The 27594-nt window shown below is 44.6% G+C and overlaps 5 protein-coding genes across 7 annotated transcripts; 3 read left to right on the top strand and 2 right to left on the bottom strand.

Annotated features, from left to right (window-relative positions):
• Positions 1–944: 944 nt before the first annotated feature.
• Positions 945–3176, top strand: LOC100844333 (pentatricopeptide repeat-containing protein At5g16420, mitochondrial). Its single transcript, XM_024456139.1, has one exon. It carries the CDS (start codon positions 1035–1037, stop codon positions 2652–2654), a length of 1620 nt encoding a protein of 539 aa, XP_024311907.1. The 5' UTR covers positions 945–1034; the 3' UTR covers positions 2655–3176.
• A 478-nt stretch (positions 3177–3654) lies between these two features.
• Positions 3655–7690, bottom strand: LOC100841411 (oligopeptide transporter 7). The gene is made up of 6 exons (XM_003564285.4): positions 7487–7690; positions 6709–7282; positions 5240–5809; positions 4903–5158; positions 4627–4809; positions 3655–4524 (listed from the first exon to the last, which is right to left on the bottom strand). The coding sequence occupies exons 1-6, from the start codon at positions 7602–7604 to the stop codon at positions 3907–3909; spliced, it is 2319 nt and encodes a 772-aa protein (XP_003564333.1). The 5' UTR covers positions 7605–7690; the 3' UTR covers positions 3655–3906.
• A 2823-nt stretch (positions 7691–10513) lies between these two features.
• LOC100844637 (pentatricopeptide repeat-containing protein At5g08510) lies at positions 10514–13576 on the top strand. Its single transcript, XM_010229738.3, has 4 exons — positions 10514–11476; positions 11705–12609; positions 12785–13222; positions 13311–13576. The coding sequence occupies exons 1-2, from the start codon at positions 10517–10519 to the stop codon at positions 12308–12310; spliced, it is 1566 nt and encodes a 521-aa protein (XP_010228040.2). The 5' UTR covers positions 10514–10516; the 3' UTR covers positions 12311–12609; positions 12785–13222; positions 13311–13576.
• Positions 13577–14918: 1342 nt separating this feature from the next.
• Positions 14919–17104, top strand: LOC100841715 (E3 ubiquitin ligase BIG BROTHER). 2 transcript variants are annotated; one of them, XM_003564286.4, is made up of 8 exons: positions 14919–15078; positions 15377–15537; positions 15715–15922; positions 16021–16094; positions 16185–16238; positions 16398–16531; positions 16644–16752; positions 16877–17104. In XM_003564286.4, the coding sequence occupies exons 2-8, from the start codon at positions 15412–15414 to the stop codon at positions 16916–16918; spliced, it is 747 nt and encodes a 248-aa protein (XP_003564334.1). In that variant the 5' UTR covers positions 14919–15078; positions 15377–15411; the 3' UTR covers positions 16919–17104. The 2 variants fall into 2 exon arrangements, with proteins under 2 accessions (XP_003564334.1, XP_010228042.1); XM_010229740.3 differs by having other exon boundaries at positions 16407–16531.
• Positions 17105–19344: 2240 nt separating this feature from the next.
• On the bottom strand, positions 19345–27146 carry LOC100842018 (probable transcriptional regulator SLK3). Of its 2 annotated transcripts, XM_024456521.1 has the most exons (11): positions 26987–27143; positions 25669–25764; positions 23716–24525; positions 23498–23626; positions 23039–23087; positions 22279–22493; positions 22056–22124; positions 21642–21739; positions 21389–21482; positions 21157–21226; positions 19345–20627 (listed from the first exon to the last, which is right to left on the bottom strand). In XM_024456521.1, the coding sequence occupies exons 3-11, from the start codon at positions 24424–24426 to the stop codon at positions 19618–19620; spliced, it is 2445 nt and encodes an 814-aa protein (XP_024312289.1). In that variant the 5' UTR covers positions 24427–24525; positions 25669–25764; positions 26987–27143; the 3' UTR covers positions 19345–19617. The 2 variants fall into 2 exon arrangements, with proteins under 2 accessions (XP_024312289.1, XP_010228043.1); XM_010229741.2 differs by lacking the exon at positions 25669–25764 and having other exon boundaries at positions 26987–27146.
• Positions 27147–27594: the final 448 nt, after the last annotated feature.

Genomic DNA, 27594 nt, shown 5'->3' on the forward strand with positions numbered 1-27594 from the left:
TAGAATTTCTATTACTCTCAAGGTCTACTGTTTTGTTCATGGAGAAACTACGTATGGATTTTGATTGTTTCCTTTGTCTCTAGCCACAGCTGTCCGTTGTGCAGTTTGAGCTAACACCTGGATGATTCATTTTTTCCTTTTCAGCTGTGTTATTCTGCTGCGATGTGGGTTGTTATTATATGGACAATGAAAATGTGACATATCATCTCATAAAATCAGGGTCTTGGACGTCTTCCAAAGCTTCTCCTCGCCATTAACTTTTTATAAGCACGCTGTAACAAAAAAAACTCGAGTCCATTTGGAGTTGGTTTTAACCGAGCTCTTTTAAAATGTTAAGGAGATGGCATCATCCCAGTATAAATGTACATGGATCAATTTCAAGACATGAGATCTCAACTTCTCTTTGTTGATCTAGTTAGGCTTCTTTTGTTTACGCTGAAGCCAGAGAATTAGCCGGAAGATGCCAAATTTTCTGCTGAGCTAGAATTAGCCGGAAGAAGCCAGTGAAACTGTGGCTGCTGCCTGTGTGGCAAGCTATGGCTAACGCCATTATTATCATCGACTTGGCCATGAAGAGCTCGGGCAGAAGAGCGAGGCGAGTGTGTGTGTGGAGAAGACGGTCGAAGCGGCGCGGGCTTCACTATAAAGTATTCAGATTTCTCCGTTACTAGTAGTAAAACAGAATTATGGAACGGACGGAACGGACGGAGTAAAAGTTACCAGTAAAGCAAAAACATCTTCAGGGCATCTTCGATGGTTGATACTAAGCAGGTACTATTTCTATGTGGCGGAGAGATAGGTAAAAGAAAATAGTACCTGTTACTTCAGAAGTAACAACATCTATACGGGAACCATTTATGTGGCGGAGAGATAGGTAAAAAAAGGACGTGTGGATCCATTAAGAAAGAGAAGTGAATAAAAAAAAAAGAAAGAAGAGCCAGAAACCATGAAATAGAAATCAGTAACAGCTTCTCGTTGAACCTTGTTGTCCGCCGTCTCCTCGACCTCACCCGCGTCGCGCCAGGCCGCCAGCCATGCCGGTGCGACTCCGGCCGGCGCCGCTGCCTCTTTCTCCGGCCCGCGGCTTCTCCACCACTGCCGCCAAGACCACCGTGCAGCTCGCCCACTTGGCCCCTCTCCCGTCCACCCTCCCGCCGCCGTCCCACTGCACCGTCACCCCGCCCGTCCAGCCCTGGCCGCGCCGCCTCACGCCGCGGAACTTCTCCCGCCTCATCCTCCGCCTCCCATCCCCGCACCTCGCCGTGCTCGCCTTCCGTCACGCGCTCTTCCACTCCACGCCACCCCTTCCCCCTTCCCTCCCCGTCTTCGCCGCCGTCCTCTCCCGCCTCCCGGGCGCCGACCCCTCCCTCCTGCCCCCCGTCCTCTCCGCTCTCCGCGCCGCCCGCCTCCCGGCCTTCTCCGACCGCGCCTTCCTGCCCCTCCTCCGCGCGCTCCCGCCGCTCCCTTCCCTCCGCCTCTTCCTCTCCCTCCCGTCCTTCAACTCCCACCCCTCCGTCCGCTCCTTCAACGCGCTCCTCCACTCACTCGTCGCCGCGCGCCGCCTCCGCCTCGCCGCCGCCCTCTTCCGCGCGGCGCGCGCCAAGCTCTACATCACGCCCGACCTCGGCTCCTGCAACATCCTGCTCAAGGGCCTCGTTGGTGTCGGCGACCTCGACGCCGCTCTCAAGGTGCTCGATGAAATGTCCGGGTTTGGGATCGTCCCTGACGTCGTCACCTACACTACGGTTCTCTCCGCCTACTGCGCAAAGGGGGACCTCAAGGGTGCACAGAGGCTATTCGGTGATATAATTGCCAGCGGACGTAGGCCAGATGTTACCATGTACACGGTGCTTATTGATGGATACTGCCGGAGCGGGAAGATACAGGATGCAGCTAGGATTATGGATGAGATGGAGACAGCTGGGGTGAAGCCGAATGAGGTTACGTACTCGGTCGTGATCGAGGCCTGCTGCAAGGAGGGGAAATCTGCCGAGGCGTGCAATTTAATGCACGAGATGCTAGGGGCAGGATACACGCCAGACACACCACTGGGTGCTAAGGTGGTCGACGTGCTGTGCCAGGACGGGAAGGCGGAGGAGGCAAATCAAATGTGGAGATGGATGGTCAAGAAGAACGTGCCACCGGATAACACAATCACAAGCACGTTGATCTACTGGTTGTGCAAGAGTGGAATGGTTCAGGAGGCAAGAAAGCTGTTTGATGAGCTCGAAAGGGGATTTAAACCAAGCTTACTGACTTATAACTCACTTATCTCCGGATTATGCGACAATGGGGAGTTACAGGAGGCTGGTCAGGTGTGGGATGACATGGTTGAACGAAGATATGAACCAAATGCCATAACTTACGAGGCCTTGATCAAAGGATTTTGCAAAATTGGGAAGCCAGATGAAGGGGCTGCAGTCTTTACAGAAATGGTGACCAAAGGGTGCACCCCAAGCAAGTCCCTTTACCAAGTTTTGGTTGATAGCCTTTCTGAGCCAATACATGATGATATTGCTTGCAAAATTCTTGAAACTGCGGCTTCAAGTGGCCAGGATTTCTTGGATGGTAATTCTTGGGAAATCTTTGTCAGGAAAGTATTAAGTACATGTAATACTTGGAACAAGCACCTCAACTTAGTTCTAGATGCATAATCATGAGATGTGCAGACTATGGCTAAAACTTCTTATTTTATTCAAGTATATTTCTGAAGGAAGGTTATGGGGCTATTCTTCCACTGAAACCAACACTGTCTCAAGCACATTTATCTATTCATTCTGCAGAATAGATTAATTGGGGAGATGAGGGTGATGTTTAATTACTCATGAAGGGGTTCATACCAAGCTAGTTGACTATTTGAAAAGAGTCAGTTAGGAGGTTGGCTAGATGTGTGAATGGCAATGGTGAACGAGGATCTGAACCAAATACCATGGACAACAAAGCCTTGATGAATGGATTTTGCAAGTCGAGGAAATTTAATGAAGGCTGCAACCCAAGTAATTTCCTTTCCAAGTTTTGGTTAATGGCCTTTCCGAACCAATAAGCTGCGTGGCAAAATTCTTGAAACTGCATACTTAAGCCTCCAGTATTTATTGGATGGCAATTGTTGGCCAATTACTCATCCAGAAATGATTATAAAGTATGATACTTTGGGCAAGCATCCCAGTTTCATGTTATATCCATGAGGTTTGCAGACTAAGGCTACAACCTCTTATTTCGTTCTGAATATTTCCTCAAAGAGTTTGTCGGCATTCGTCTCCCTGAGAAATAGCCAGGTTATTGTGTTTTTATGAGCCTCATATTAATGTACTAGGAGGCGCGCAGATCAGAATATTGTGCATATTTGTAGTACTAAGTGGCCTAAGAAGTTCTTTGTTTGAGCAAAAAGATGTGTCACCTTCATGATTCATGTAATACAGCAAGGTTACATTACAATTGTTGGAGAGAACTAGATTGTTTGTTGTGGAATGGTGGTTGAGGAATTTTTTTTTCTCTTTATTTTCTTCTCTATAGACAATAATAAACTGAAGTAGTATAATGAAGTCATAGTACTACATAGCAAGCAAGAAAGTGCACTCATAAAGTTAGTTGCAAGTCATGCATTTCCTGCTTTTACTAGATATCAGAGAATCAGGGAATGACTTCTTTCAAAGCTAGAATAAAATTCTTTTGTAGGCAATTACTATTAAAAATTTCATTATGTTTCTCCCTGAAACTTTGAACAATACAATAAAATTGTTTCCATCCTAATAAACAGCCAGTGATCGTGCTGGGTTTCAAAAAAAATTCTCATCTCTGAATGATTTCAGAACAAACATTTATTATTTACATTGATGCTTGCATGCTCCTTGACACTTAACAATTTCTCCACACAGGGACCACCAGTCGCCAGGTATGAGGAGATGGTCAGTTGTACACTGGGCACCCCTTGACAAATACACCTTTAGCAGTGGGGCAAGAAGCCAGGGGACACCCATCCAAATCATTGCCCCACCAGTCTACACTGATGTTCTCCAAACCGAGGCATAAGTAAATTAAGACGGCCATGAATGCTAAACCAGCATCTAGTGCGCCTGAAAGCAGATAATTATGCCTCTCCCACCAGTTACGTCGATATCTATATACCACATAACCTGACATAAACCCAACAAATATCCATGCGATATAGTTGACTGCTGTTGCAGGCGGCATGGAGCTGGTGCTGCCAATCAACACAGGCATGTTGATAAGTAAGATCCAAGTCTGGTTTGGGAATGCCTTGTGTGCAAACCAGACAAGGAGTGGGGCAATTGCTCCCCCCAAGAAGAACCAGTTTATCGCCGAGTAAGTTCCTAAGTCCCCAAAAATTCTGCGTGGGCCAATAAGACCCCATATGACTGATGCATCGTAGAACACATGATCACCAGGGCAGGTCCAAGGGCTGCCTGATGAAAGGAGCTCACTGTTGCAGATGTTGGGGATTGTGTCCATCAGCCACCATGCTGTTCCAAGGTACACAAATGCTGCAATCAGAGTTCCGACCACCTGTCATGTTCCAAGAGGTTGCTTAGTGAACACAATATGACAGGACCTTGTGTGCATTTGTGTGGTAGAAATGGCAGATAAACTATATGGCTAATAGCTTACCTGAGCCATGAACATAGTCCTTGGTGGAATTTTCATATAGTGGCCCAACTTAAAATCCTGGAGAAACGTCAGAGCTTGGGTCATGCTGATGTAGCCATATACCTTGAAACACATATTCGCGACGGGTCGTCCAGGGTACAAGTACCCAATGATGTACTCTGTGATGATGTTCAATCCTGGAGTCTGCATAAATAAACATACAACAGAAGAATAAAAAACATGGAACTGGTGCTCTAGTTCTGTATGGCATAATATGCAAATCTTTAGAATCCATACCTGGTTCGTTGTTGCTGTGATAATTCCGACTGGGAGGGTGAAGAAAAAGGCAATGGCACATGCGAGCAATACACCCCACCAGGGCAATTGGAGTTGCTCAATGTAGTATTCGCAAGCAAATACCGTGATGGCAATGTTGGCAATAAGGATGCAGATGAACCACCACTCAGGAACCTGCTTGTATCTCCTCATAAGTTTTGTATGTACATCCAGTTTCTTCCCTTGAAAAGCTGATTTACTTAACTGCAAAATTTCACTGCACAAAAGCATCATGATTCTTAGCTGTTGCCATCATGTGATTCTGCAAAACTGACTGACAAATTTTGGCAGGATTTACCTTCCGTGGAAGAGGAGAACGTGAACGATTGTTGCGGTAAGGGATGCGAAACCGACACCATATGTGACAGAGAAAAAAGTGCTGAGGTATAGTGGACCATTCTTCTCGTAGGCCTCTGTGTCGAAATGGAAATGCTCGTCCACGATGGTTGTGATGTTGTACTTGTGCCCAGATTCAGTGAAGAGCCCAGAGGAGAAGATGGGGAAGTTCCGTGCTTTATAGAAATTAAACCAGTAGGCGATGGGTGTGAATACGTACATGATGGTGAGGAAGCCTACAGCGATGTTTGCAGTGGCGAACCAAGGGCTGGCAAGAGGGCTCCCGAGGTAGGAGGAAACAGATGCCCAGTCGAGACCGATGGTGCCGATGCCCAGTCCCTTTAGACCTGAGCCGAGCTGCTGGGCGAACACGGAGTTCGGGTACAGCCAGCAGATCCAGGAGAGAGAGGTGAGCATCTGGAACAAGTAGCCTGGGAAGACGTAGTATGCGAAGCTGCAGACGAATGCCACCACGAAGAACTGGCTGCGTGTGAGGCCGCCTTTGCTCAGCTTTTCCTTCTCATGAAGCGCCCTGGTCAGAATTTTCAACTCCTTTTAGCTAAAATAAAATTCAAATGTGCAAGTTCGTTGTTTATTTTTAGATAAGCCAAAGGTTATTCAACTCCTTCCCTTTTTTCCCCACTGTTTGAATCATCGTTTCTTACGTTTATCATGATTTAGTATCTTTTAATTTGACAGTAGTCATGATTTCTGGGTCATTCATGCACGAGCTCCATAGTAATAATATATATCTAAACTATCAAGTCAATGGTAATCTCATATACTTGTATTCTTTTATAATAATCTGGCATGGACAAAAATCTCGCGTGGCATGTAATCTGGCATGCGTGTTTCACAAGCTGAAAGCTGAAGCTGTCGCCACGAGCATGGCTGATTGGCTGGTCGGATGATCCCATCACTATCAACAGTACTCCTTTTCGTAATTTCGTTTCTTGTCATCATTTCATTTTCTCAGTTAGAAATCCCAAACTAACACTCTAACTAACTAAACCAATGTTCCTACTCTTCCATGCTAGGCCACTCTGACGTGTCATCACACATCACAGCTAACTAACGAGCTACTGGTCTTTACTACTCCTAGCTACTTGCAATTAGTTGAGGAATGCATACATAACCAACTACTAGCTAGTAACATGCACGGATTGTTTATATATACACACATTGCTTGCAAAATTAAAGCACTAGCTTGCACGTCATGAAATGTTTATCTTTTCTAAATCATGTGGGGACTCTATTCATCATCAATCGGTCAACTCTCTATTCATCATCGATAAAACAGTATGAAATATTTAGCTAGTTAATTAGTTAAACTAAGCAACTACGTAATAATGTCATTAGAAGTTGAAAAATGGATTATTGCTTGCCGGCGGAAGAAAGAAATAAAGGAAGGAAGAAAACGCAGTAAGGTACCTGAAGAGGGAGACCTGGACGAGGTTGGTCGGCCACCACATGGCCGCCGGCTCAACAAGATACCGCCGGAAGATCCCCGCCCACCCAAACCCCAGCACCTGCGTCGTCAACACGACGATCAGCGACACGAAGAAGGTGAGCTCCTTCCCATAGAAGACGCGGACGGCAGTGACGACATGGATGGCGTAGACGCTGCCGGCACCGGCGTTGGCGAAGATGGTGATGAGCACGTGCTCCTTCACGTTGAACGGCCCTGGGTTGAGGGTGAACTCGTAGCTGGTGCCGGAGAAGAAGGGCCTGGAGGGGAGCAGCGCGGCCATGAGGCGGCCCATCGGCACGACGGCGATCTGGGCGGAGATGGCAGTGATGGTGAGCGGCTCCTTTCGGTACCAGAAGAACTGGTTGAGGAAGGACAGCACGACGCAGGAGGCCGTGCCCAGGACCCACATCCGGAAGGTCAGGACCGGCGTCGTCGGGTCATCGCCGACGGGGACCGTCAGCGCCACCTGCTCGATCGGTGAGTTCTCCTCCGACGCCCCCAAGCCTTGGGGCGACGGCGGTGGCTTCTGTAGCACTGCAGGGGGCGAAGGAAACAATCAATGACCAATGACCAATGAATTGTTATCAGCACTTAGCAGCAGCAAGAACAGTACTCCCTCCAATCCTAAATTTGTACTGAAACAAGGACACCAGTTTAGGATCGGAATAATTAACAACAAGCAGCAGCGGAGAAGAAGGAAGCAAGCAAAGCAAAGCTAGCTAGCTAGACGGCGCATACGGAGAGGGGAGGTGATCTGGTCGTCGCCATGGCTGCCCAGCTGTTGATGGTGATCTTCTTCCTCATCTTCTTGGGCTTGCTGTAATTCTTGGTGAGAGGAGGAGGAGGAGGATGCCATGGCTGCCTAGCTGGGACTCTACCTCCTGCCTAGCTGGCTTGATTGGGTCCGCGCGCTATTGTACCTTCAGCTGTCTCTCCTGTTGCGTTGGGTTGGAATTAAGTTTGGATTAATTGTGATCTGCGTTTGTGGGATAGGGACGTGTCTGTAGTGGAAAATATCAACGGCTAGCTGCTGCTGCTACCTCTAAACCGCAACTACCACAAGCAATATGCACCTGACCGGGAGTCCGGGAGGAGGGGGTCAACGACTTGTTTCGAGGAGGCATGTCTCCGGATTTTGTTTCGGTTGATTCATGGCTTGTGATGGAAATCAGGTCATATATATTCTTTTCTTTGTGTCACTCCCTTAGAAACAAAAGGTCGTGCTAACATTTCGATTACTAAGTTACTTACATCTTCCAAAGAGTGCCATGTTAGGCTTAGTAATGTGTAGTTTTAGACGGTTATTGGGATTTTTTTAAAAGACTAGATAAATGTCTCGTGCTTTGCTACGTGGCAACAAATAAAAATGTCGAAGCAATGATCAAAGAGTCGTGTTATTTGTGTAAACGTGGGTGTGAAGAACTGTGATTACATGATTTCGGGTCGTTTCATAAGAAACATCAGTATCTTTTCCTTCATTACTTTGTCTCTCTCTTGGGAAAATCTTTCCCACTCTAGCTCGGCATACCTTGGACGTCACGTGTACGTGCCTTCCTAGCTCTAAGAAACGTTTGCGCATTTTTCGTCGCCTTTCACGATGGATGACGGAGGGAGTATATATCAAGTGTCACACGTCAGCGTGTATCAAGTGAATGGCAACATATATCCTTACCCCTTCTCTTGGCGCAAGGCAACATCGCGTGCATGGCATTAGCGTCGTTGGTAGGCCTTTCGTTCTTTTCTTAGTGAAATGGCATTATATTAGTTTGAATTCCATTGTACTATAGTTCAAAGATTTATATGAATTCAATGTAATCTAAAATGCTATGCTTAATGCACTAAAATAGAGGGGTAATAAAGCAATATGTAACAGAAAAAATGGCATTCTCTCAATTGTATATCACAAAGATGTACAATGAGCGAAATGTGTGAAATTTCAATCATATTAAGGGGCAATAACATGGATGTTATTGTTTCGTTTAACAAGATTAATGCTTGTGTTATGCAAGAAATTAGAGAGTAATGCCTGGCCACACATGCACATAAGTTTGGACGAATCAATAATGCCAACGAAATGTAGATGACATTTGGAAGAAGAAGCAACATACCCATGCTAATCCTTCCTTCACTTCCACTCCGACAATGCCAGGAGATGGATTATGGTAGTCAAAGATTTAGATAGGGCAAGTGAGTGGATAACTTAGGACTTAGGAAATGGTGTTGATAAGTTCCGGAGTTTTGAGAGGTTTCTTGTTGTTGAGTACTTGGAGTTTGATTGTCTAGTCAATATATCATGAGAAAATGGTGATGGTTCGACGATTGGGCCTGTGGAAAGGATGAGTGTGGGAGCGGAGGGGAAGAAGCGTGCAACACCATCACCAACTCCCCTTTAATAGCAAGGATAAGAGTAGAGGTCAAGAGAAGTAGCAGGAGATGATGAACATACATACGTTAAGGGATCAACTCCCTCACTCGCCACATTCCCGGCCAGGTTCAGTGAACCCATCCTGGAAATCAGGTACTACGTAGCATATATGGAGAGACATGATAACTGGCGTAATGCCTGCTCGATTCGATTTAGTAAGTGAAGAAGAAACATGATTCTCGGATCACCAGTTTCTAGCCTGATCTTACCTGCCTACCAGCGCCACACATCTAAAATGCACCAAGCAGAAAAAACAAACAGAGCAAGAATTGGATGAATATATGAACAATAAAAAGAAAGGAATCACGATCGATGAATATGCAATTTTGGACGGATCCGCGTTGCCAGCTGGGTGGGCGAAAGGGAATCTCAACCAACATATATTCAGCCAATCACAGATCTAGCGAGGAGCAACACTGCACTGGGAGCAAGCAACGTAGTACCAATCAACGTCTTCAGATTTCAGATGATGGTCCTTAATTAATTACATAGTACTGTATCGTAAAACAGCTTCTTCTACGAACTGACAAGCTGCCTAGCTGATTAAGCTAGGTCCAAAATAATGGGATCCACGAGTAACATGCACCTTAATTTTAATAAAAAGCAAAAATAAGATACTACTCACACTTCATCAGACTCAGTTAATTCTCGTTTCAAAATTAGAGTCAGCTAATTAAGGAGAACAAACACCGTCTCAAAAAAAATACTACTTCCTCCGTCCAACAAACTAACAAATGATGTCTCAATTTTGACTAAATTTGAAAGCATTTATACATTAAGTTATGTGTAGATACATCTAAATTTTAACAAATTTGAGATATTTTTTGTTAAACGGGGAGTAGGAGAACAAAAGAGAGCCACCGAGCTTTCTCTCTCACGGATCTGTACTCCCAGGCCAGCCGCCCGATCACGCACACTGTGCTTTTTTGGCCGTCTGATCATCATAGAACGAAAAACCCTGATTTATTTGATCAACCAGAATAGGAGCAGAGAAGATCACGGAACATGTCAACATCTTCAAATGGTCCTATGTATTCATTCAGCCACAAATAACTTAATGAGAGCTAGCTTCGTAGGTGCATACTGGCGAGATGAAGCTTTTTTTTTTAGAACTACTGGCGAGATGAAGCTGTTCAGGAGAAACTTTGTCATTTTGTGTTCTTGTTTTCTTTTGTCGAGAACATGGTCTGCTCTTTTTAGACAGACTTGCAAATTTATTAGAAGCCTACATTTTTTGTATGGGCCTCATTCTTGGGCCTCTGGGCTTCCTCTAGTTTCTTCCGTGGGCCCATTTCGTGGTATAGATCCGGATGGGCCTTTTCTCCTTGGGGATCCAGGACTCGATGCCGGCCCCCATGGAGGAAGCGAAGCGGCTGCACGCGCGCTTGCTCCGCGGGGGCGCGCGCCGCCTGCAGCCGCTCCTCCTCCGCGTCCTCGCCGCTGGCGACCACCGCTACGCCGCGCTCCTCCTCGCCTCCTACCCTTCCGCGTCCTCTCCCCACTCCGCGCCGCTCCACGACCGCCTGCTCCACGCGCTCGCTAACTCGCTCCCGCGCCCGAGCCCGCTCCTCCTCCCCACCTTCGCCCGCGCCCACCGCCTCCGCCTCCTCACGCCTCTATCCTTCACATTCCTCCTCTCCTCCCCCGCCGCCGCCTCTCACGCGCCCTTCGCGCTCTGCTCCCACGCGCTGCTGGTCAAGTCCGGCCACTTCGCGTCCGGCGACCCCTTCCTCGGCTCCGCGCTCGTCTCCTTCTACGCCAAGAGCCGCCTCCTGGACGAGGCCAGGCGGGTGTTCGACGAAATGCCGCGCAGGGACACGGCCGTGTACAACGCGCTCCTGTCGGCCTACGCGAGGTGCGGCCTTGTCGACGCGGCGGAGAAGCTGTTCGGGGAAATGACGGAGAGGAACGTGGTTTCCTGGACCGCGATGGTGTCCGGTTACGCGCAGAACGGGCGGCATGAGGCGGCGGTGGAGACGTTCCTGGAGATGTGGGAGGGGGCCGGTGTGCAGCCAAATGAGCTGACCGTGAGCAGTGTGCTGCCTGCATGCGCGGCTGTCGGGGCGATGGAGCTGGGGACGAAGGTGGAGGAGTACGCCAGGGGTAAAGGACACCTGGGGAATGTGTTCGTGACAAATGCACTGTTGGAGATGTATGCGAAGTGTGGAAGCATTCAAAGAGCTTGGCAGGTGTTTCAGGGGATTGGTCATCGGCGAGATCTGTGTTCTTGGAACACAATGATCATGGCCTTTGCGGTGCATGGTCTGTGGATGGAAGCCCTTGCCTTGTTCCATAAGCTGAGGGTGAGGATTTCTTGCTCAAATAGCCTTGTGTACTTCTTTTCGATACCAACTCATGTCATTTCAATGCAATTTTTCTTTCAAAGATAACACTTGGCAGAGGAAAGAAAAGCTTTTTTAGCATAGAACTAGTGATCTGTAATCTTAAAACAGCCTTTCCGATTATAACATTTCAAGATGCAATATTTCACATGTTTCCTTGTGAAACTTGAAGCTGATTTTACTATTTAGATGACAGGGGTCAAGCCAGATGGTATTACATTTGTTGGAGTCATCTTGGCTTGCACTCATGGTGGCTTGGTGGATGAAGGCAAGCTAATCTTCAACTCGATGGAAGCAGACTTCAGTATTAATCCAAGAATTGAGCACTATGGTTGTATGGTTGATCTGCTTGGGCGTGCTGGTCTCTTGAAAGAAGCTTACAGTATGATAATTAGCATGCCAGCGGAGCCTGATGCCGTCATTTGGGGAGCCTTGCTTGGTGCCTGCAGCTTCCATGGCAACATAGAACTGGCAGAAACAGCGGTGGACAAACTCATGTATCTTGAGCCACAAAATACAGCAAACCTAGTGATCCTTTCCAACATATACGCGTCATCTGGTAAATGGGATGGTGTTGCCCAGGTCTGGAAGTTACTCAAGGAGAAAGACCACAAGAAATCAGCTGGGTACAGCTTCATTGAATTAGATGGCAGGATGCACAAGTTCCTTGTTGAGGATATGTCACATCCAATATTTGAGGAGATATACAAAACCCTGGATAGTGTCACAATGATCATGAAGCTTGTTAACTTAGAAAATATGGAAGAAGTGGTAGGCTGTTTTTGTTACCTCTAGTTATGTAGCATGTAACCCCCTGGAGATGCGAAGAAACTGTGGTAATGTTCTCTGAGATTGCCCATGAACTTCTTGCTCTGAGCTTTCATATCAAACTGACACACAAAGGAATTGATCAAGGTGGCAAACTGGCAACAGAAGAGATGAGAAATCAAGTGAATGCATAGCACCACCTTGGACATCGACTCTTCTCTTTTTTCCTATAAATCAAAATCGATGTTTATCTTGTGCTTGCTATTAATGGTTGCAAGACCATACGGCGTATTGCAGATAAACCATGGAAGATCTAGCCCAAGAAGGTACATTTTTCTTTAAATTTCAAAGTCCATATCTGACAACTGACATGATAAGTAAATGAACATAAACTACTGGTGTATAATTTGGTTTGTTAGTGTATGTGCTTCACTTGCTTATGCTTTCTGCTTTGCTGCATTCGGCTAAATTCCCTTGCTAATTAGCTATTTGTCATGGCAGGTACCAGCTCACACAAAGAAACTTCAGACTAGTTAAAATCATCAGGCTATGGCACTCTCATTGGATTCCTCAGATTTATAATGAGGAATGGGTGCTATCGTCGTTGTGCCCACTGTGTTCTTGGTTTCCCTTTACACTCACTTTCAGATATAGTTTGGAGATCTCCCTCGTCTTTGCTGGGAACAGGGAAAATTCAGAAGCCTCATTTGTCGTTGATCCACCTGTATATTTTGCCATGCTTTCGTGGAATTAGCTTGAGCTACTTTGGTGCTTGAGAAGATAAAACTGCAACTTTTTTATGAGCTGTGTACATCAATCTAGATATCGTAAGTGGCCACTGCCTAAGTTGTGTGTGTGAACATACTAGCAGAAACAAGGAAACAGATGTGTTCACATAGGACACTGGTCAATGTGCTTGTGAAGAACACTTCCATTCAGGTCATTTTCACAACTAGTTACTTGATGTGACTCGCTGCACTTGCAAGCAACTGACTAGTGAAGTAATAAGTTTCTTTCCCTACTTCAGGATTTCTATTCTTTTGGTCGGTTGGAGTAATTCTCAAATGGGATTATTTCTTGGCATTTCTCAAGAACTTCTGATGCAAGAGAGGTGTGATTTATGACCATTGATAGCATATTGGAATCAAGAGCTACAGAATGCCAATTGGATGCTTTTTTGTATAATTGTATGTGTATAGTATCTTCAGAAACCAAACGGATAAGCTGAATGGAGACTCTGGGAAAATAATGACTATTCTGAGTCATGAGAAGTTGACACCTGATGTCTTGAAATTGATTTATGTACATCTATACCGCATAATGCCATGTAGTTAACATTTAAATAGAGCCCAGTTAAAACCAGCCCCAAATAGACCGTGCTGGTAGAAAATTAATGGCAAGGATAGACCTTGGAAGACTTCGAAGACCCTGATTTTGTCAGAGATGATTATCTCACATTTTCGTTGTCCATATTAAATAATAATATGTCTCCATCAGCTAACAGGAAAACAAAATCTTGTTCGAATCAAACTGAATTAAGAACAAGAAGCTGAATCAGCCTGACGGCCCCCATTACTTAATGGTTGACCCGGACCCCAAGTCTTGGTAACCGATCTTCTCGTGTCGACACCGAGATTAATCCTAGGTGGAATTTTCCTTGCATCGAACGGCCACGGAGGTTTGTTTAATCTAGATCGTAGATCGGTAGCGTGGTCGGTCTCTTAGCCACATAAGACTATTGCTAATTGGGTGAGAGAGGGGCCATGAAAAGGATTGCTACCTAATCATCTGGTTGGAACCTGTCAAGATTCCTGCACTTGTACTAGTGTTGTGTATATCTTGAGCAGATCACCATTTGACTAGAGAATTTCTTTTGTTTTTGAACACGACCTGAAACAATGATGCAATTATGAGGATGTTGTTCCTTCTAAAAATAGCTTAGCTGTGATGTTCCTAGACGCAGGTCCATGAACATGCTCAAGGTTACACATGCTGTTATTACTGTTTCTGCGATTACAAGGAAGGTGTGGGTTTTATCATGATCCATAGAGCATAAAATCCCTGTCTGAATTCAGCTCTGTGTGATGATTTGTTATTTATAAGAGCATAAAATCCCTGTCTGAATTCAGCTCCATGTGATGTGACTTGTTATCTTAAGAACATAAAATCCATGTGTTGAATTCAGCTCCATGTGATTACAGATTAGATCCTTCAAGAGGTACAACTGTCATGAAAAAGATAAATGTTTCAAAACAGGTCTGGAACAGATAATTAAGCCCCAAACAAACAAACAGACAATAAAAAACAGGTGATGATCATTGTCGTCAGAAGACTCGAGGTCATCGCCCACCGGCAACGAATGGAGACTTCGTTTTCAGATGATGTAACCATATGAGTCGTCAAGGTGAGGTCAGACCATGCCAGTTTGCTCATGCAGCTGTTCACAACTGGAACTAGCATAAGCTTAACAGCTGGAATTATTTGAGACAACAACTAACAAGGCAATCTTGTATTGATTGATGTTTATTTCAGTTGGTGTATTCACTGTTCAGTGAACCTTTCTGATTATAGGTGATTACGGCAGGTATCAAACGGGATTATCATAATCACACTGCAGTGGCAAACAGAAACGGAGACAGGGAAAGCGGCCTGCGTTTATAAATACTTTGGAGCTAACCACCACCCACCATCTCATTAACAAAGCTTCCATCCATCCAACCTTGAGAAGAGGTGAGAGCTCTCAGCTAGGAGAAGAGAAGAGCAGGCCGAAGGAGAATCGAAGAAACAGAGACAAGGTAAGCATCTCCTCCAATCAATCATGTTCTTGACTCCTCCTTTTCTCTCCCTTGGGTTTATTCATATCTAGAAAGTTCAATTGTTCGTCACCCACTTTACTCTTCGTCCCATGAATCGTCCAAAAAAAAGTTTCCTCAAATTCGTTCCAGAGAGAGAATTCTTCTCCAGTTTTTTTCTTCTTCCAAGATGAATTCTTATGTCAAATCAAGGAAGGTTTGGCATCTTGTTCATGACCAGAATTTTTTCTTGATGCTAATCAACTCTGAGAGGATGCTCCTCCTCTTCCATGGCCTGCAGGTAACTCCTGGCTGTTGCCTCAGGAGTCAGTAACCATGGCCACAGTGGGGCCGCCTGGCGCCATGTGGAGGGTCACCGTGCACTACGTCACCTCCGACAGCGATGAAGCCAACTTTGATGGCCTTCTCGAGTTTGGTATTGATGATGTTCTTCATGATCAGGTACATATACAATGGTTGATATTAGCATCTGTACTTCCTGTTCAGTTCTTGTTTAGTTGTTTGGTAATTCTAGTTAGAAAAATAGAGATGGTACCCCTGGCCTCTGCCGATGCACAACCATGGTATATCTGAATTCGGAAACCTTTTATGGTATTGTTCTTTCTGAATTTTGTTTAGGAGAGCCTGTACCAATCTATCATGGGTGCGAAAACCACTGGTCCATCTGAGAGCTCACACTACTGCCATGGGGAGAGCAGCAGTGGCACTATAGAGACCTCAGCAGTTTCAGATGAACAGATCGCCGCCGACTTCGAATACGCTATGCAGCTGCAGGAGATGGAGGATCTAACGATCGAAACGCCTCCGAACGACGACGAACAGGACGGTATGCGATGCACAATGCCTGTGATTCAAATTCAGCCAAGGTACATGGTGCTGAAACTGTTGATCACCTGATATATTGGTGTTTTGGCTTAAATTCAGACATAAGCTGTGTTGATTCCCCATCAGACACTGATGATGATGATGATCACCACAATGATCATGATGAAGAAGAGGTGATTATTATGCATGCGGCTCGATAATTATTTCTTGAGCTAATTATTTGCTATTTAAATCAAACTAAATATTCTGATATCGGCACACAGGCCGACAATGATGATGACAACGATGATATTGATCCAGACAGCATGACATATGAGGTTTGTGGTGTAAGAAATTTTCACGTTGTTTTGTGTTACATGTCCAAAGGCCCTATAGGGCCCCTGTTCGGAAATCCAGAAAAAAAAAATCTAATTCCCATAGAAATCACGGTTTTCAAAGTTTTCTGATTCCAATCCCTTCTTTGGTAACAATTCCAGCAAATGCAGGAACTTGTGGAATCAGTAGGAAATGAGAGCAGAGGTTTATCTGACGAACTCATGTCATTTCTGGTGCCATGGAAGTACAAGGACAGGTCAGGGTTCTTCTCAAGGAAGACTAACAACCTTGATGAGTGAGTCCACAACCTTCTCCATCAAATTACTCATGATAACAAAAAGTTATCTATCTTTGTACTAATGATTTTCTCTTCTTCTTTGGTTCCTTGGACCAATGGATGCATGCAGCTGTTCGATATGTCTGTCAGCTTTCAGAAACCGAGAGAGGCTCATAACCTTGCCCTGCAAACATAATTATCATGCAGGTTGCGTTACTAAATGGCTCAAGATCGACAAGGTAAACGTTTTATGTTTTGTCCAGCTTTAGATCAAGATTCTCAAAATGGTTTTTATGGTAAACTTGAGACAAATCATGGCTTTGTGTACTGCAAATTGTGACGTGTGTTTGTTTTGTGAAACAGACCTGCCCAGTTTGCAAATACGAAGTGTTCGGACCATCCTAGATCTCACCATCAGATGGCATCTTCTACTCATCCAGTAGAAAAACAAGAAAAGGAACTCATCAGCAAGTGCTCGCATTGGCAGGGATTCTAGTTCGGAATCACTTTTCTCCTCTTGTAATTTGGCATTGTAATGATTTCCGTAAGCTTAATAGCATAAGTCAAGCTGGTTTTCTTGGTTCTTCGTCATGTTTCTTTTTTCTAACCTGGTGTTCTAGTGCTATCTATACCTCTCTTGGGGTTTTGAAAAAATGAGGATATTCGAATTGAAAAAAAAAACAAGAAACTGAAAAAGGTTTAATTTGATATATACCAGTGCGATTCATGCATTTTCCAAATATGCAAGAATTGGTGGTATGAGTAGATCCAGTTCAGTTTTCAATTAACCTGACGCTCGAGTTGGCCGGACACCTGATGAAGAGCACGGAAGATGGTCCCCGTCCTCCTCCCCGGCGGCGCCGCCGGCCATCTTCGAGTCGCCCGTCATCGTCGACGAGGCCTTCCACGGTGGCGGCCCGCTTCTTCGGAGGCGACGCCGTCGGACATCGCGGTCGGCCCAATGGCGTACTGGATGGGTGTGTTCGAGGGTTGGGCCGAAGTTTTGTGGGCCGAGCTGGGCTTCATTTGAGCTGCTGCGGGTGTGTGTGTCTGTTAGCGTCGCGTGGTATTTGGAATTTTAGTCCCACCTCGTGAGGCGACGGAGGAGCCACGGGGGCGGCTGCCTATAAGAGGGCCGCGGGATGGCTTCCGCAAAGATTTAACCCGTCCCTGCGGGGGGTGAGAGGCGACTCGTTGATGATCGTTCAGTGACTGACGGCGTCGCGCCGACACCCATAAACCGAACACGTTTGCCAAGGTGCGAGCGATGCCCCGCTCCTACTTTGGGCGGGCTCGCGCGCCAATTTTTGGAAGGCCCTGTCATACCGGGGCCTACGCGACAGTGACGTCAACGTTCAGAGGGGTTCAAAATTGGTTTTGCGTTGGATGAGGCCTGTGAAAGTATTCTACAGATGGGTTCTAAAGCATCCTTAGTCAAATACATCATTTGAATGCATTTATGAATTTATACACTAAGTCATGTCTAGATACATTTAAATTTTGACAAACTTGAAACATCTTTTGTTGGACGGAGGAAGAAAAATACATATGACAGGGAAAATTAGTGGTTTCATCAAAACGTTGTTATGGAAAATAAGTGCGCCTTTCAGAGTTTCGAATTCCAAAAGCAGTCTACATTTTAAGAAACACTAGATTTTGGATTTCCCAGCACTTCACAGACACAGCAAGAGAAAAAAACGGTTGCAATGTTGCCAATACTTGATGGTAGAAGACGTAAATTAGGCCATATATGACGGTCTTATAAGAGAAGGTAGTCGTACATCTGATAAAGTTGACACATCAATATATTTTTAATAGGTTCGGTCGAGCCCGCGGGTGCAACTTAGCCCTATGTTAAGAAAGGCTTTGAAGAAACCGTTAGCCTCACATGTTCGGACTGGACAGATATTTCCGAGTCACTTGGTGTGATAGATCCTTCGAGGCCGTCTCGGCCTTGGACCGAACGGGTTTTACCGAGTAATCAGGTGGAGATACACTTGAGACACTAACCCGATTCATTTCCCTTGAGTCCGGACTGAACGGGTCTTTCTAAAATATTGGAACTAGATCCCCTTCGAAGCTTCTAACTCTCCACTTGAGTTTATTCAAGTCGAGTGTGGGTGATAGATAGCCCTTTGTAGAAATGTTATATAGGCTAAAAAGTCAGTGACAAAAGAAATTAGCTATCATTGAAGGGAAGGGAGAGAAAAAATGAAAAAAATAATAAACTATTAGTCTATGGCTCATGGTAGACTAGGGCATGAGCGGATAATCATTATTATTAGTCCACGGTGACGGTGGACTATGTGGCATGTCCTCTCCTGTCTTGGCTTCTTGCTTCTAACTCTGTTACATTTATCTCATTTAGGTCCTTCCCTCCATGTAACCATGGTACAAAGATTTAAGTTGTTAAATTTCAATGACCCGTGCCATGCAGGTTTTGTCTCAGCATGGTTTTATGGTAAACATGGGACAAATCAGGGCTCTGTGCACCGCAATTTGTGACATGCGTATTGCTTTTTTTATAACTGTTGTGACATACTGACATGCGTATTGCTTCCCAGTTTGCTAATACGAAGTGTTTGTGCCTTCCAGGCATCTCATCCTCAGCTGGAATCGTCTACTCTTCAAGTGTAGAAAACAAAAACATGGGCAAGTACTCCGATTAGCACAGATTTGTAGTTCAAAAACATGGGCAAGCTTAAAACTGTATAAATCAAAGTGAAATTTTCTTGCTCTTGACATACTTTTTTTTAGCCTGCTGTTCTAGTAAGGAGTACTGTATATTCCTTTATTGGGTTTATGCACAGACGAGGAATATTCAAATCGAATTGAAAAAGGAAATTCAAGAATTGCAGCAGAAATGGCAACCACAGCATGTCATTCCATAGTTAATTAACTCTGGGTCGCGCTGCTCCCAAGCCAGCTCACACTCTCTCTCACATAACTGAAGAGTACCATCAGTGTATGATCATCAGAAACTGTTCCAGACTGCGAAACAAAAACATTTAAAAAAGAAGAAAAACTTCCGACAATCTATGGCAATTTCCCAGCAAACACAAGTCACAGAGTAGAGAAGAAACATTAGGTTGATTTAGCAGATCTCAGAGGTTCCAAGAGTACCCGCCGCCACCCTGCTGCTCCTCCATGAACAGCCCGCTCCCCACCAGTTCACTGTTGATGAGATGGTCGAGCTCATCCATCTCGTGCATAGACTCCGCCTTGGGAGTCACGACATTCCCGCCAGAAGAGGCTGCTGCAGCAACAGGGTTGCTGCTCACTGACTTGAAACTGCTACTTCGTTGGACGATGCCAGCTCCGCTGTTGATCAGATTGCTAGGCCCCGTCGTACACATTGGAGCAGCTCCCTTTGTGGCGGCGCCATTATTCATATGCTGCTGTGAGTGCTCTCCGCTAGCAGCGCTGTTGGTGATTGCAGCGCCCGATGCGAGACCACCATTGGCGCTGGGAGTGTTAGGAGTCTGTTGCTGCGTCAGGGCCCGGTTGCTGGTATTCTTGGCTTCTTGCAGCAGCTGGTGGATCACATGCTGCTGGTATTGTGGACTCACACCCAGACCCTGGAAATTGTTCTGCTGGTGCTGGGGCATAGTTTGCTGAAACGACATGGGATGCTGGAATTGCCCAAGCTGAGCCGCACGGAAGGACCTAGACGCTTCCAACTGAATGCCGTTGTGCATTGCTGTAGGACCTTTAAAGATACTCGATGCCTCCTGCTGAAGCAAACCCTGGTTTGCGCTTGAGCTTCTAAGCATGGTCTGATAGCTGTTTAGCATGGCCGCATTATTTGATGCCTCCTGCTGAAGCATATTCTGGCCTGCGCTCGGGCTTCTATGCATATTGTGGTAGTTGCTTAGTCCCGCAGCGTTCTGTGATGAATCCTGCTGAATTAAACCCTGACTTGTACTAGAGCTTCTCAGCATATTTTGGTAATTATTTTGTGCTGCAGCACTCTGCGGATTATTTCCAATGGCTCCAACACCTGGAACATCATTGTTCACATGTGTGTTCATTTCTGTTTTGATCACCTTTGCCTCATGCATATTCTGCACTGTAAGCTTTGGTCCGTTTTGTTTGGGATAATTCTTCAGGCCCTCTGCAAATGAACAGGCAAAACATTATACATCTTATAGCACAGATCAATGAGGCAAAGCAGGAACGACTACAGATGAACATCAGAACATTAATGAACTTTCCAGGAGAAAGGAGCAGCTGTTTTTGCCATGACTAGCCGTTATCAGCAGCAAAAACCATGAAGCAACAGAGACAGCATATAAGATGTTTAGCTTGGTACTATTTGTTAGGATTGCAACCAATTAGCTCATGTTCTAGCTCGCTATACACATGCCTTATTAGTTCAGGAAACAACCACAAGTTTACGAAGTGCTATAGCAACTGCATGATCTTGGCTGCGCTAGTCTGAATGCAGTTTGTCTATTCCTGTAGGTTCTCTTAAAAATATCAGGGCTTACACATCTTTGAAAGAAACAATCAGATGTCATGCTTGGTTCTGACATCTGATGCAAACTACAGATAAATTGATCATGAAGAAACTGTTTTAGGATAATTGATCACAAAAATAAACACCAAAGATGATACTGGCTGGTGAATGGACATTGTCATACCTTTAGGACCGAGCTTATTCTTGTGGCTGAACTCAATTAAGTCCTTCATTTGATTCACCACCTCTGATATCTGAGAAGAGCACATAAGAAACCAAAATGCCGTGAATGCAAGTATAAATAAACAAGGAATAGAAGCATACAATGCATGCTTTAAAAAAATACAGAAAATGTCAATGGTTTCTAAATAATAAGGGAAGAGAAGGATAAATACTACTAGGGCAAATCTGATTACCTGCAAGCAGCGAACATATCTTTTAGAGAGCCCATGTTCATTTAAGCTGTGGTGTTCTAGATTTTTTGCTAGTTGCCGTGATGCTGACACAAACCTACAAGTGAGAAAAAAGGATGTCCTTGCATGGATTAGGATAGTGCATAGGTAAGCTTTAAACAGAATCAACTACGTATTTTGTGATTTATCATGCCAAAAGAAAAACTAAGAGGCAGCTGTTACAGTAGTAATGCTGATGCATGCCAGATTTACTTACAAGCCGCAAATGGTTTGTGCATCATTGTTTGATACCCCAGCAGGCCCACTCTCGTGAGCTGTTTGATACTTCTGGGCAACTTGCAGCATATGTGTAACCTGAAAAAACAGAAACATGTACATAAGAGAAAGGCAAAAGGCACCAGAATTAAAGCATGTTGTCAAAAGCCACAGATTCAGATTTAAAATTAGGCAAACTAGTCGAAAGAGAGTTGCTTCTTGCTATGTTAGTTAAAAATAAACCGGTCAGTACAAAAAATGAAGAAAAAACCAGACAGCTTCCAAATAGCAAAACCTTAAGATTGATCCAAGTAATCTATACTTCTATAAACCCCCAAACAAGTGCACTATTTTAAACTAGAGTTAATCAAATAGGAAATGGAACAGAAAAGGCATACTGGTCTAAGAAATCTACCTGTGGTGTCAGAAACTTGCGAGTGATATACTCATCATGTCGCCGTGAACAGAACTCCCAGGACATAATCTGCATAAGCAATTATGCAGATAATTATTCTCTTTTTTTTCCAGGGGGGCAGATAATTATTCTCATTTGGGCCTCCTCTGCAACATCCAAATATCCCCAAATGCTACCCCAAATATACACTCAAAAGGTGCTATGGCATGGGCAAGGTAAATACCTTCAGTTCTGGAGTAAATATTATTCTCAGTTGCCCCTCATGCGTAACATGCAGATGTTCATAGACGCTCTTCTGGACGACTTTAGTATGCTCAAGGAGAAGTAGCCCATTGGGCAACCGGAATTCATTGGGCATGTCAAGGAATAGATATTCATCTATAACACCATGGTCAAATCGAATTTGACAGAGTCGAGGCAGTATTTCATAAGTAGCCTCTGTAAGATGGGTAAGACATGAAAGGGAAAAACCAAGTGAGCTAGAAGAAAAACATTGATATTAAATAACATACTGAAGGAGCAAAAGAGAAAGAGTCCAAAAAAACAGACATTAAGGTGCTCGTCCAAGAAACAGGAGGAGCGAAGTGCACGATGATAACACAAACTAATCACTGCTGTGTTGTAGAATAAATGCAATGCCAAAACCATACACACTATAATTCAATCATGACTATGATTTGTTCTGTACTGCTCGAGAGAGGTGTAGTATGTTAGGGTGAAGACAATTCATAAGATATTTATTCACACTCTTGATGCTTCATTTCTTCTGTATAAAGTATTATTGTCAATTGCCTTCTGTAAAGTGCATGACATGTAAAAGAATATTGAGTTTGGCTAATAGATTTATAACAGATAATCATAAAGAAATCAGTATTCATCTTCCATGAGCAATCATGAAGAGGAATTGAACAAATTAACAAAGATTTAACAAACTAATGAAAGAAGCATCAGGAACATAATTATCAGAGTTGCAATCAACTTACCATATCCCTTTCCCGCATGTGTGTTACAAATATCACAACGCCATGTATCCTGTAACAAGGAGAAAGTAGAACCGTGTGACTATGATTTCATAGACATGATGCAACAACTCGGAATAACTACCCTTGATAACGACCATACATGCAAACTGGACAAAAATCAGTTTGTCAGCTATCATTGAATTCATTACACGACGAAACATAAATATACAATCTACTAACTATTGCAGGACGTTTTTAAGAAATAGCTATTGCAGGCTACAATAACAAATATTTCATCCAGATGCTACGTGTTCCTCACTACCATTATAGATGATTGCTAAAGAAATATAATGTTCAATCACCTGGCAGAATTTAAAGGAGGTGCTAAATAATTTTATTTTGAACAATAATTTGAAAGCAGAGTTAGATCAGGAAACTCCAGAGCATACATAAAAGTCCAGGTACAAACTGTTAACTAACCGGAGATGTCTGTGGAATAGCAACTGGAGAATTCCCTCTTTTTTCATATGATGACACGCACCATCTTTCTCTTGCTCGTGGTGCAAAATATTCATCAATAAGCTTCCTCCAGTATGTGATGGGATTATTCTGCAAGAAATATGTGAGTCATTGTACTTTCAAAGGCATGTATCCCATAATCAATTCAATGTATAATTGTATATAATGCAAAAATTCACCTCTGGCCGGTGACGCTTATGATACAAATATTGCATTAACCTTCGAGAACAAAGCCCGCTCTCGACAGGAGTCCTAACAGGTCCAGCTAGCTGCATTCCAGGCTGTGCTAGTGGCGGCCTTAACTGTGGCTGCCGAGGTATGCCAACTTGAGATTGTTGAACCTGAGGAAATTGTTGCGACAACTGATGCTGCTGTTGCTGAATATGTGCCAGTTTATGCTGCCTGATCAAGGCTTGTAGCTGTGGATTATGTTGGCCCTGGAGATGAAGAGAACTCTGACCTTGGAGCAGCTGCTGAATCAAGTGCTGCTGCAAGATATCATCTTGCCTAAGATCAACCCTTGGCTTCTTCTGAGCATGAAATGAGCCACCAGCCTCAATCACAGGTTGTGATGTTACACTAGATGATCTCCGCTTCTGCATCTGCTCTTGTGGTGGACTTTGCTGCATGATGGAGCCATCAATGACTGAAGAGCCAGAGATGTTATTGGATGAAAATGACATCGGGGAGGCAGGAAGGCGCATGAATGAATCAGCGTTCATGCTCGTACTATGCTGAAACTGGGCACCTCCGGAGAGTGATGAGTTACCATCGGTCACCAAAGAGCTAACACCAATGCTTGGCCCAGAAGAATTTGTAGTACTAACTGGAATGCTACCATTCATGTCCCTGGGAACAAGTCCAAGATTGGAGCGTGGGGCCCCAGACATGGAGGTCAGCAGTATTGGGATTCAACCATCACCTTGAAGAATCTTGCTTATTGGTGAAGAACGTCAAGGGAAACTACTGCGGATCTTCAAATATTTTGACTGAAAAATATAAAGGGTTATCAGTAAGATTCTGAAGGCATGAAAACCAAACAAGGAAACTGTCACTATTAAATTTCTCAAACCAATCAGCTTATGAACCAACAGCTCAACAATGTCCTAATTCTAACTTCTAAGTTTTAACATTAGGAGCAGCTTTTTTTTCTCAGCACAACAGAGATCAAACTAGCAGTCATCAAAATGTAAATGCCGATCAGATCTAACAGGTGAACTACATTAACTTGAACTTCACAAGGAATTACAAGTTTACAACTACCTACATTCCAACCCATGTCAAACAATTTCCAAAAGAACACAGACACAAAGATTAGGCAGGAGAAGATGACAAATAAACTATCTCAATTTGAGTTACAAACCAGTCCACAGATGCAATAAAAAAACAGCAATGTGTGAAACAAAAGAACAAAAACAGTTTTGAATTGGTAAATAGCATTAACACGACCACATAATCAAGTTCATTACAGCAAAGTGAGTTCTGCTTTCTATTCATCTTTTATCTTTGAGAAATTCTTTCTATTCATCTTGACAGTAGGTGTAGGCAGGAAAAGGGAGCTGGTAGTGCAGCATATGAGAAGTTCTTCAATGGTCATCTTATGCAAACTTGCAAGGTCACAAAACCAACCACCTGGATAGTTAACAGACAGAAGTAAAAGGAAATCACAAGAACAAATTCCACTGTTAAATAATGAGCAGTTCACCACCTAACTAAAACAGAACAAGATGGAGAGAACACTTAACTCAACCAATTGGGAGAGAAGGTCAATATAATGATTAAATATTTACTACCGAAGAATCAAATAAATCCAAAAAAGATAAATTTATCCTTCAGTACAGAAAGGAACGTGGAAAGAAAATTTGAAGGTGATCAGCATTCACAAGGAATTTGAATCACACAAAGAGCCATGAAAGGTGGCAAAATGTTCTGCAATATCCATTTAAGGCATTGAACATTAACTTCTGCTACAGCTTTCTTTCATGTGATTATTTTCCTCCTACAGAGGTAATTGGTGTTCCTGTTGGTTATCATGCAGGCAATACTCATGAGTCATGACTCATGGGGTTAGTCCAGAAGTCGAAATTGTTTTTTTCTTTCGAAATTGGCTGGGTAATAGCACTTCTACTTACTTGTTACAGAGATGCACACTTAGTTCAGAAGCTAAAGGTGCAGACTTGGTTCACCTTAAACAGAACTCAGCCGCAAGTATTCCTGAGGAGAGCAAGCTAACGAGCACAAAATTGTAACACACTGTCAGAAGGAACCTTCGTAGTTCAGTGTAACAACTTTCTTCTGATCTAACTCAAATAACGGCCAAAACAAGCAAAGAAAGAGAAGAACTGCACAATACAAAACCGTACGATCATTTAGGAACACAATATTTAGACGTTCCTTAGCTGGTCAAAGCAACTCTCAAGATCCAGTGCATTTGCAAGACAAAAAGTTACTGTTTTTTAGCTTCCACGGCTGGTCGACTCCTCCAAGACTACGCGCTTCAAACACAAAATGTAATTCCAATTTTTCTTTGTCTATATCAGCTTTGACCAAGCTTTCCTTCTCTCTTTTTTTGGCTATTTGACCTTTTTCATCAAGATTATGAAACAAAAATTTACAGAAAGCGATACACTCATAAGTTTTACTATGACAGATTTTACAACATACTACTCAGTTAAAAAGAAACTAATTTCTTTAAAGAAGGGGGGCGAAAACAAGAACAATATGAAGCTGAAATTGAGAACTGTACACAAAACAGATCCTCCAACAACAAAAATCCTAGAATAAGGATCTCCGGCCACAACACAAGGTACAAATGAAGCCTGGAAAACAACTTTGCCTGCGGCCTCCAATCTGCCACCCAGGGTCAGCAATGGCGTAGGAGAAAACAACCGATATCAACAAAAACTAAAGAAGCAAAACACATGGAGAACCATGTGCAAGTAACGAGCGACGAAGATTTGGAAGGATGAGGTGGTGTCCAGGACTTGGAGTAGTGTATAGGGAAGGTGGGGAAAAAATGATTGGGCTTGGCAAGACGAGGCCGAAGAAGGGCAGCAAGATAAAAATCCCCAAATCGCTCCTCCTCACCAGTAGCAGATAAAAACCCTAGCCTGAACTCCGCCCAAACAAAATCCGAAATCCAATAGAGCAAAAAAAAAAAGTAAGGAGATTCAAGAACACGAGCAAGTAACAGAATTTCCACCGCGGCCCCAAAAGAAATCCAGGCGCTGCATTGGAAGAATCGGGCCCGCTCTCCCCGGCGAAAAAATCCCCCGACAACCCCACCGCGAACAGGAAGACAAATCCCCGCAGAAATCGGCGAGCAGCACAGTCTACCCGGTGGCAATCGCTCGCTCGCTCGCCCGCTTCCCCCCGTCTCCCTTTCTCCCAATCTAAGCGGGGCAATCGCGTGCGGAGTAGAAGAAATAAAACAGACCAAAAAAATCTCACCTCGCGAGCTCTCGCTCCACCTCCACGGCCTCAATCGCTCCTCCTCTTCCTCCTCCGTCTCGTGCTCCCCTTGCTTTATTTTATTTTATTTTGTACTTTTATTCTTCTTCTTCCCGTGCTTTGCCTCTGTCTGTGTGTGGGCGGCGGCGTTCGCCGACGAGCGGAGCAGCGGCCGGTTAAATAGCTTCGCGGTGGGCGACCGGGTACAGCCGGTCACCCGGCCCGCTTTGACCGTCATTGACCGGTCGGCCGGGCCCAGCCAGCGCGCCCCTGACCGTCAGATCTCGATCCGACGCCTGAACCAGGCTGCAACGTGGGGACAAGGCACCGGCAGAAGGGAGGTCGGCACCTCGCTACGCGCACGCGGGCAAGCGTACACGCACCAAACTCGCTGGCACGTGGGCCCCACCAGTCAGTGAAGTTACTCGTGGTTAGTGCGAGAGCTGGCGGGTCGAAGAAAGCCTGGCCAGGCTGCGAGCCCGCGGGACAGCAAGCCTGCGGGCCCGGTATGTCAGCGGGACGGGTTTGCTTCACGAGTTGGCTGCCTTGGTGTGGGAAGGAAATGGGAAGGGTCTTTTCAAGCGGAAGCACGCGTTCCTACACCCAGC

This window comes from Brachypodium distachyon, chromosome 1 (assembly GCF_000005505.3).
Source record: "Brachypodium distachyon strain Bd21 chromosome 1, Brachypodium_distachyon_v3.0, whole genome shotgun sequence".
Lineage (NCBI taxonomy): Eukaryota > Viridiplantae > Streptophyta > Magnoliopsida > Poales > Poaceae > Brachypodium > Brachypodium distachyon.

Bases quoted from the DNA above. Each gene is read 5' to 3' on its own strand.
- LOC100844333 (XM_024456139.1), top strand. From the start codon at position 1,035: ATGCCGGTGCGACTCCGGCCGGCGCCGCTGCCTCTTTCTCCGGCCCGC.
- LOC100842018 (XM_010229741.2), bottom strand. From the start codon at position 24,426: ATGTCTGGGGCCCCACGCTCCAATCTTGGACTTGTTCCCAGGGACATG. The intron at 21,740-22,055 runs GTAGATTTCTTA...CTGTTTTTTCAG, and splicing joins GCAAGTTTCTGACACCACAG to GTTACACATATGCTGCAAGT. The intron at 20,628-21,156 runs GTATGACAATGT...GTTCATTTGCAG, and splicing joins GAATAAGCTCGGTCCTAAAG to AGGGCCTGAAGAATTATCCC.
- LOC100841411 (XM_003564285.4), bottom strand. From the start codon at position 7,604: ATGGCATCCTCCTCCTCCTCCTCTCACCAAGAATTACAGCAAGCCCAA. The intron at 5,810-6,708 runs GTACCTTACTGC...AATTCTGACCAG, and splicing joins GTCCAGGTCTCCCTCTTCAG to GGCGCTTCATGAGAAGGAAA. The intron at 4,810-4,902 runs GTATGGATTCTA...TTATTTATGCAG, and splicing joins TCACAGCAACAACGAACCAG to ACTCCAGGATTGAACATCAT.
- LOC100844637 (XM_010229738.3), top strand. From the start codon at position 10,517: ATGCCGGCCCCCATGGAGGAAGCGAAGCGGCTGCACGCGCGCTTGCTC. The intron at 11,477-11,704 runs GTGAGGATTTCT...TTTACTATTTAG, and splicing joins CCTTGTTCCATAAGCTGAGG to ATGACAGGGGTCAAGCCAGA.
- LOC100841715 (XM_003564286.4), top strand. From the start codon at position 15,412: ATGGCCACAGTGGGGCCGCCTGGCGCCATGTGGAGGGTCACCGTGCAC. The intron at 16,239-16,397 runs GTTTGTGGTGTA...TAACAATTCCAG, and splicing joins CAGACAGCATGACATATGAG to CAAATGCAGGAACTTGTGGA. The intron at 16,753-16,876 runs GTAAACGTTTTA...TTTGTGAAACAG, and splicing joins AATGGCTCAAGATCGACAAG to ACCTGCCCAGTTTGCAAATA.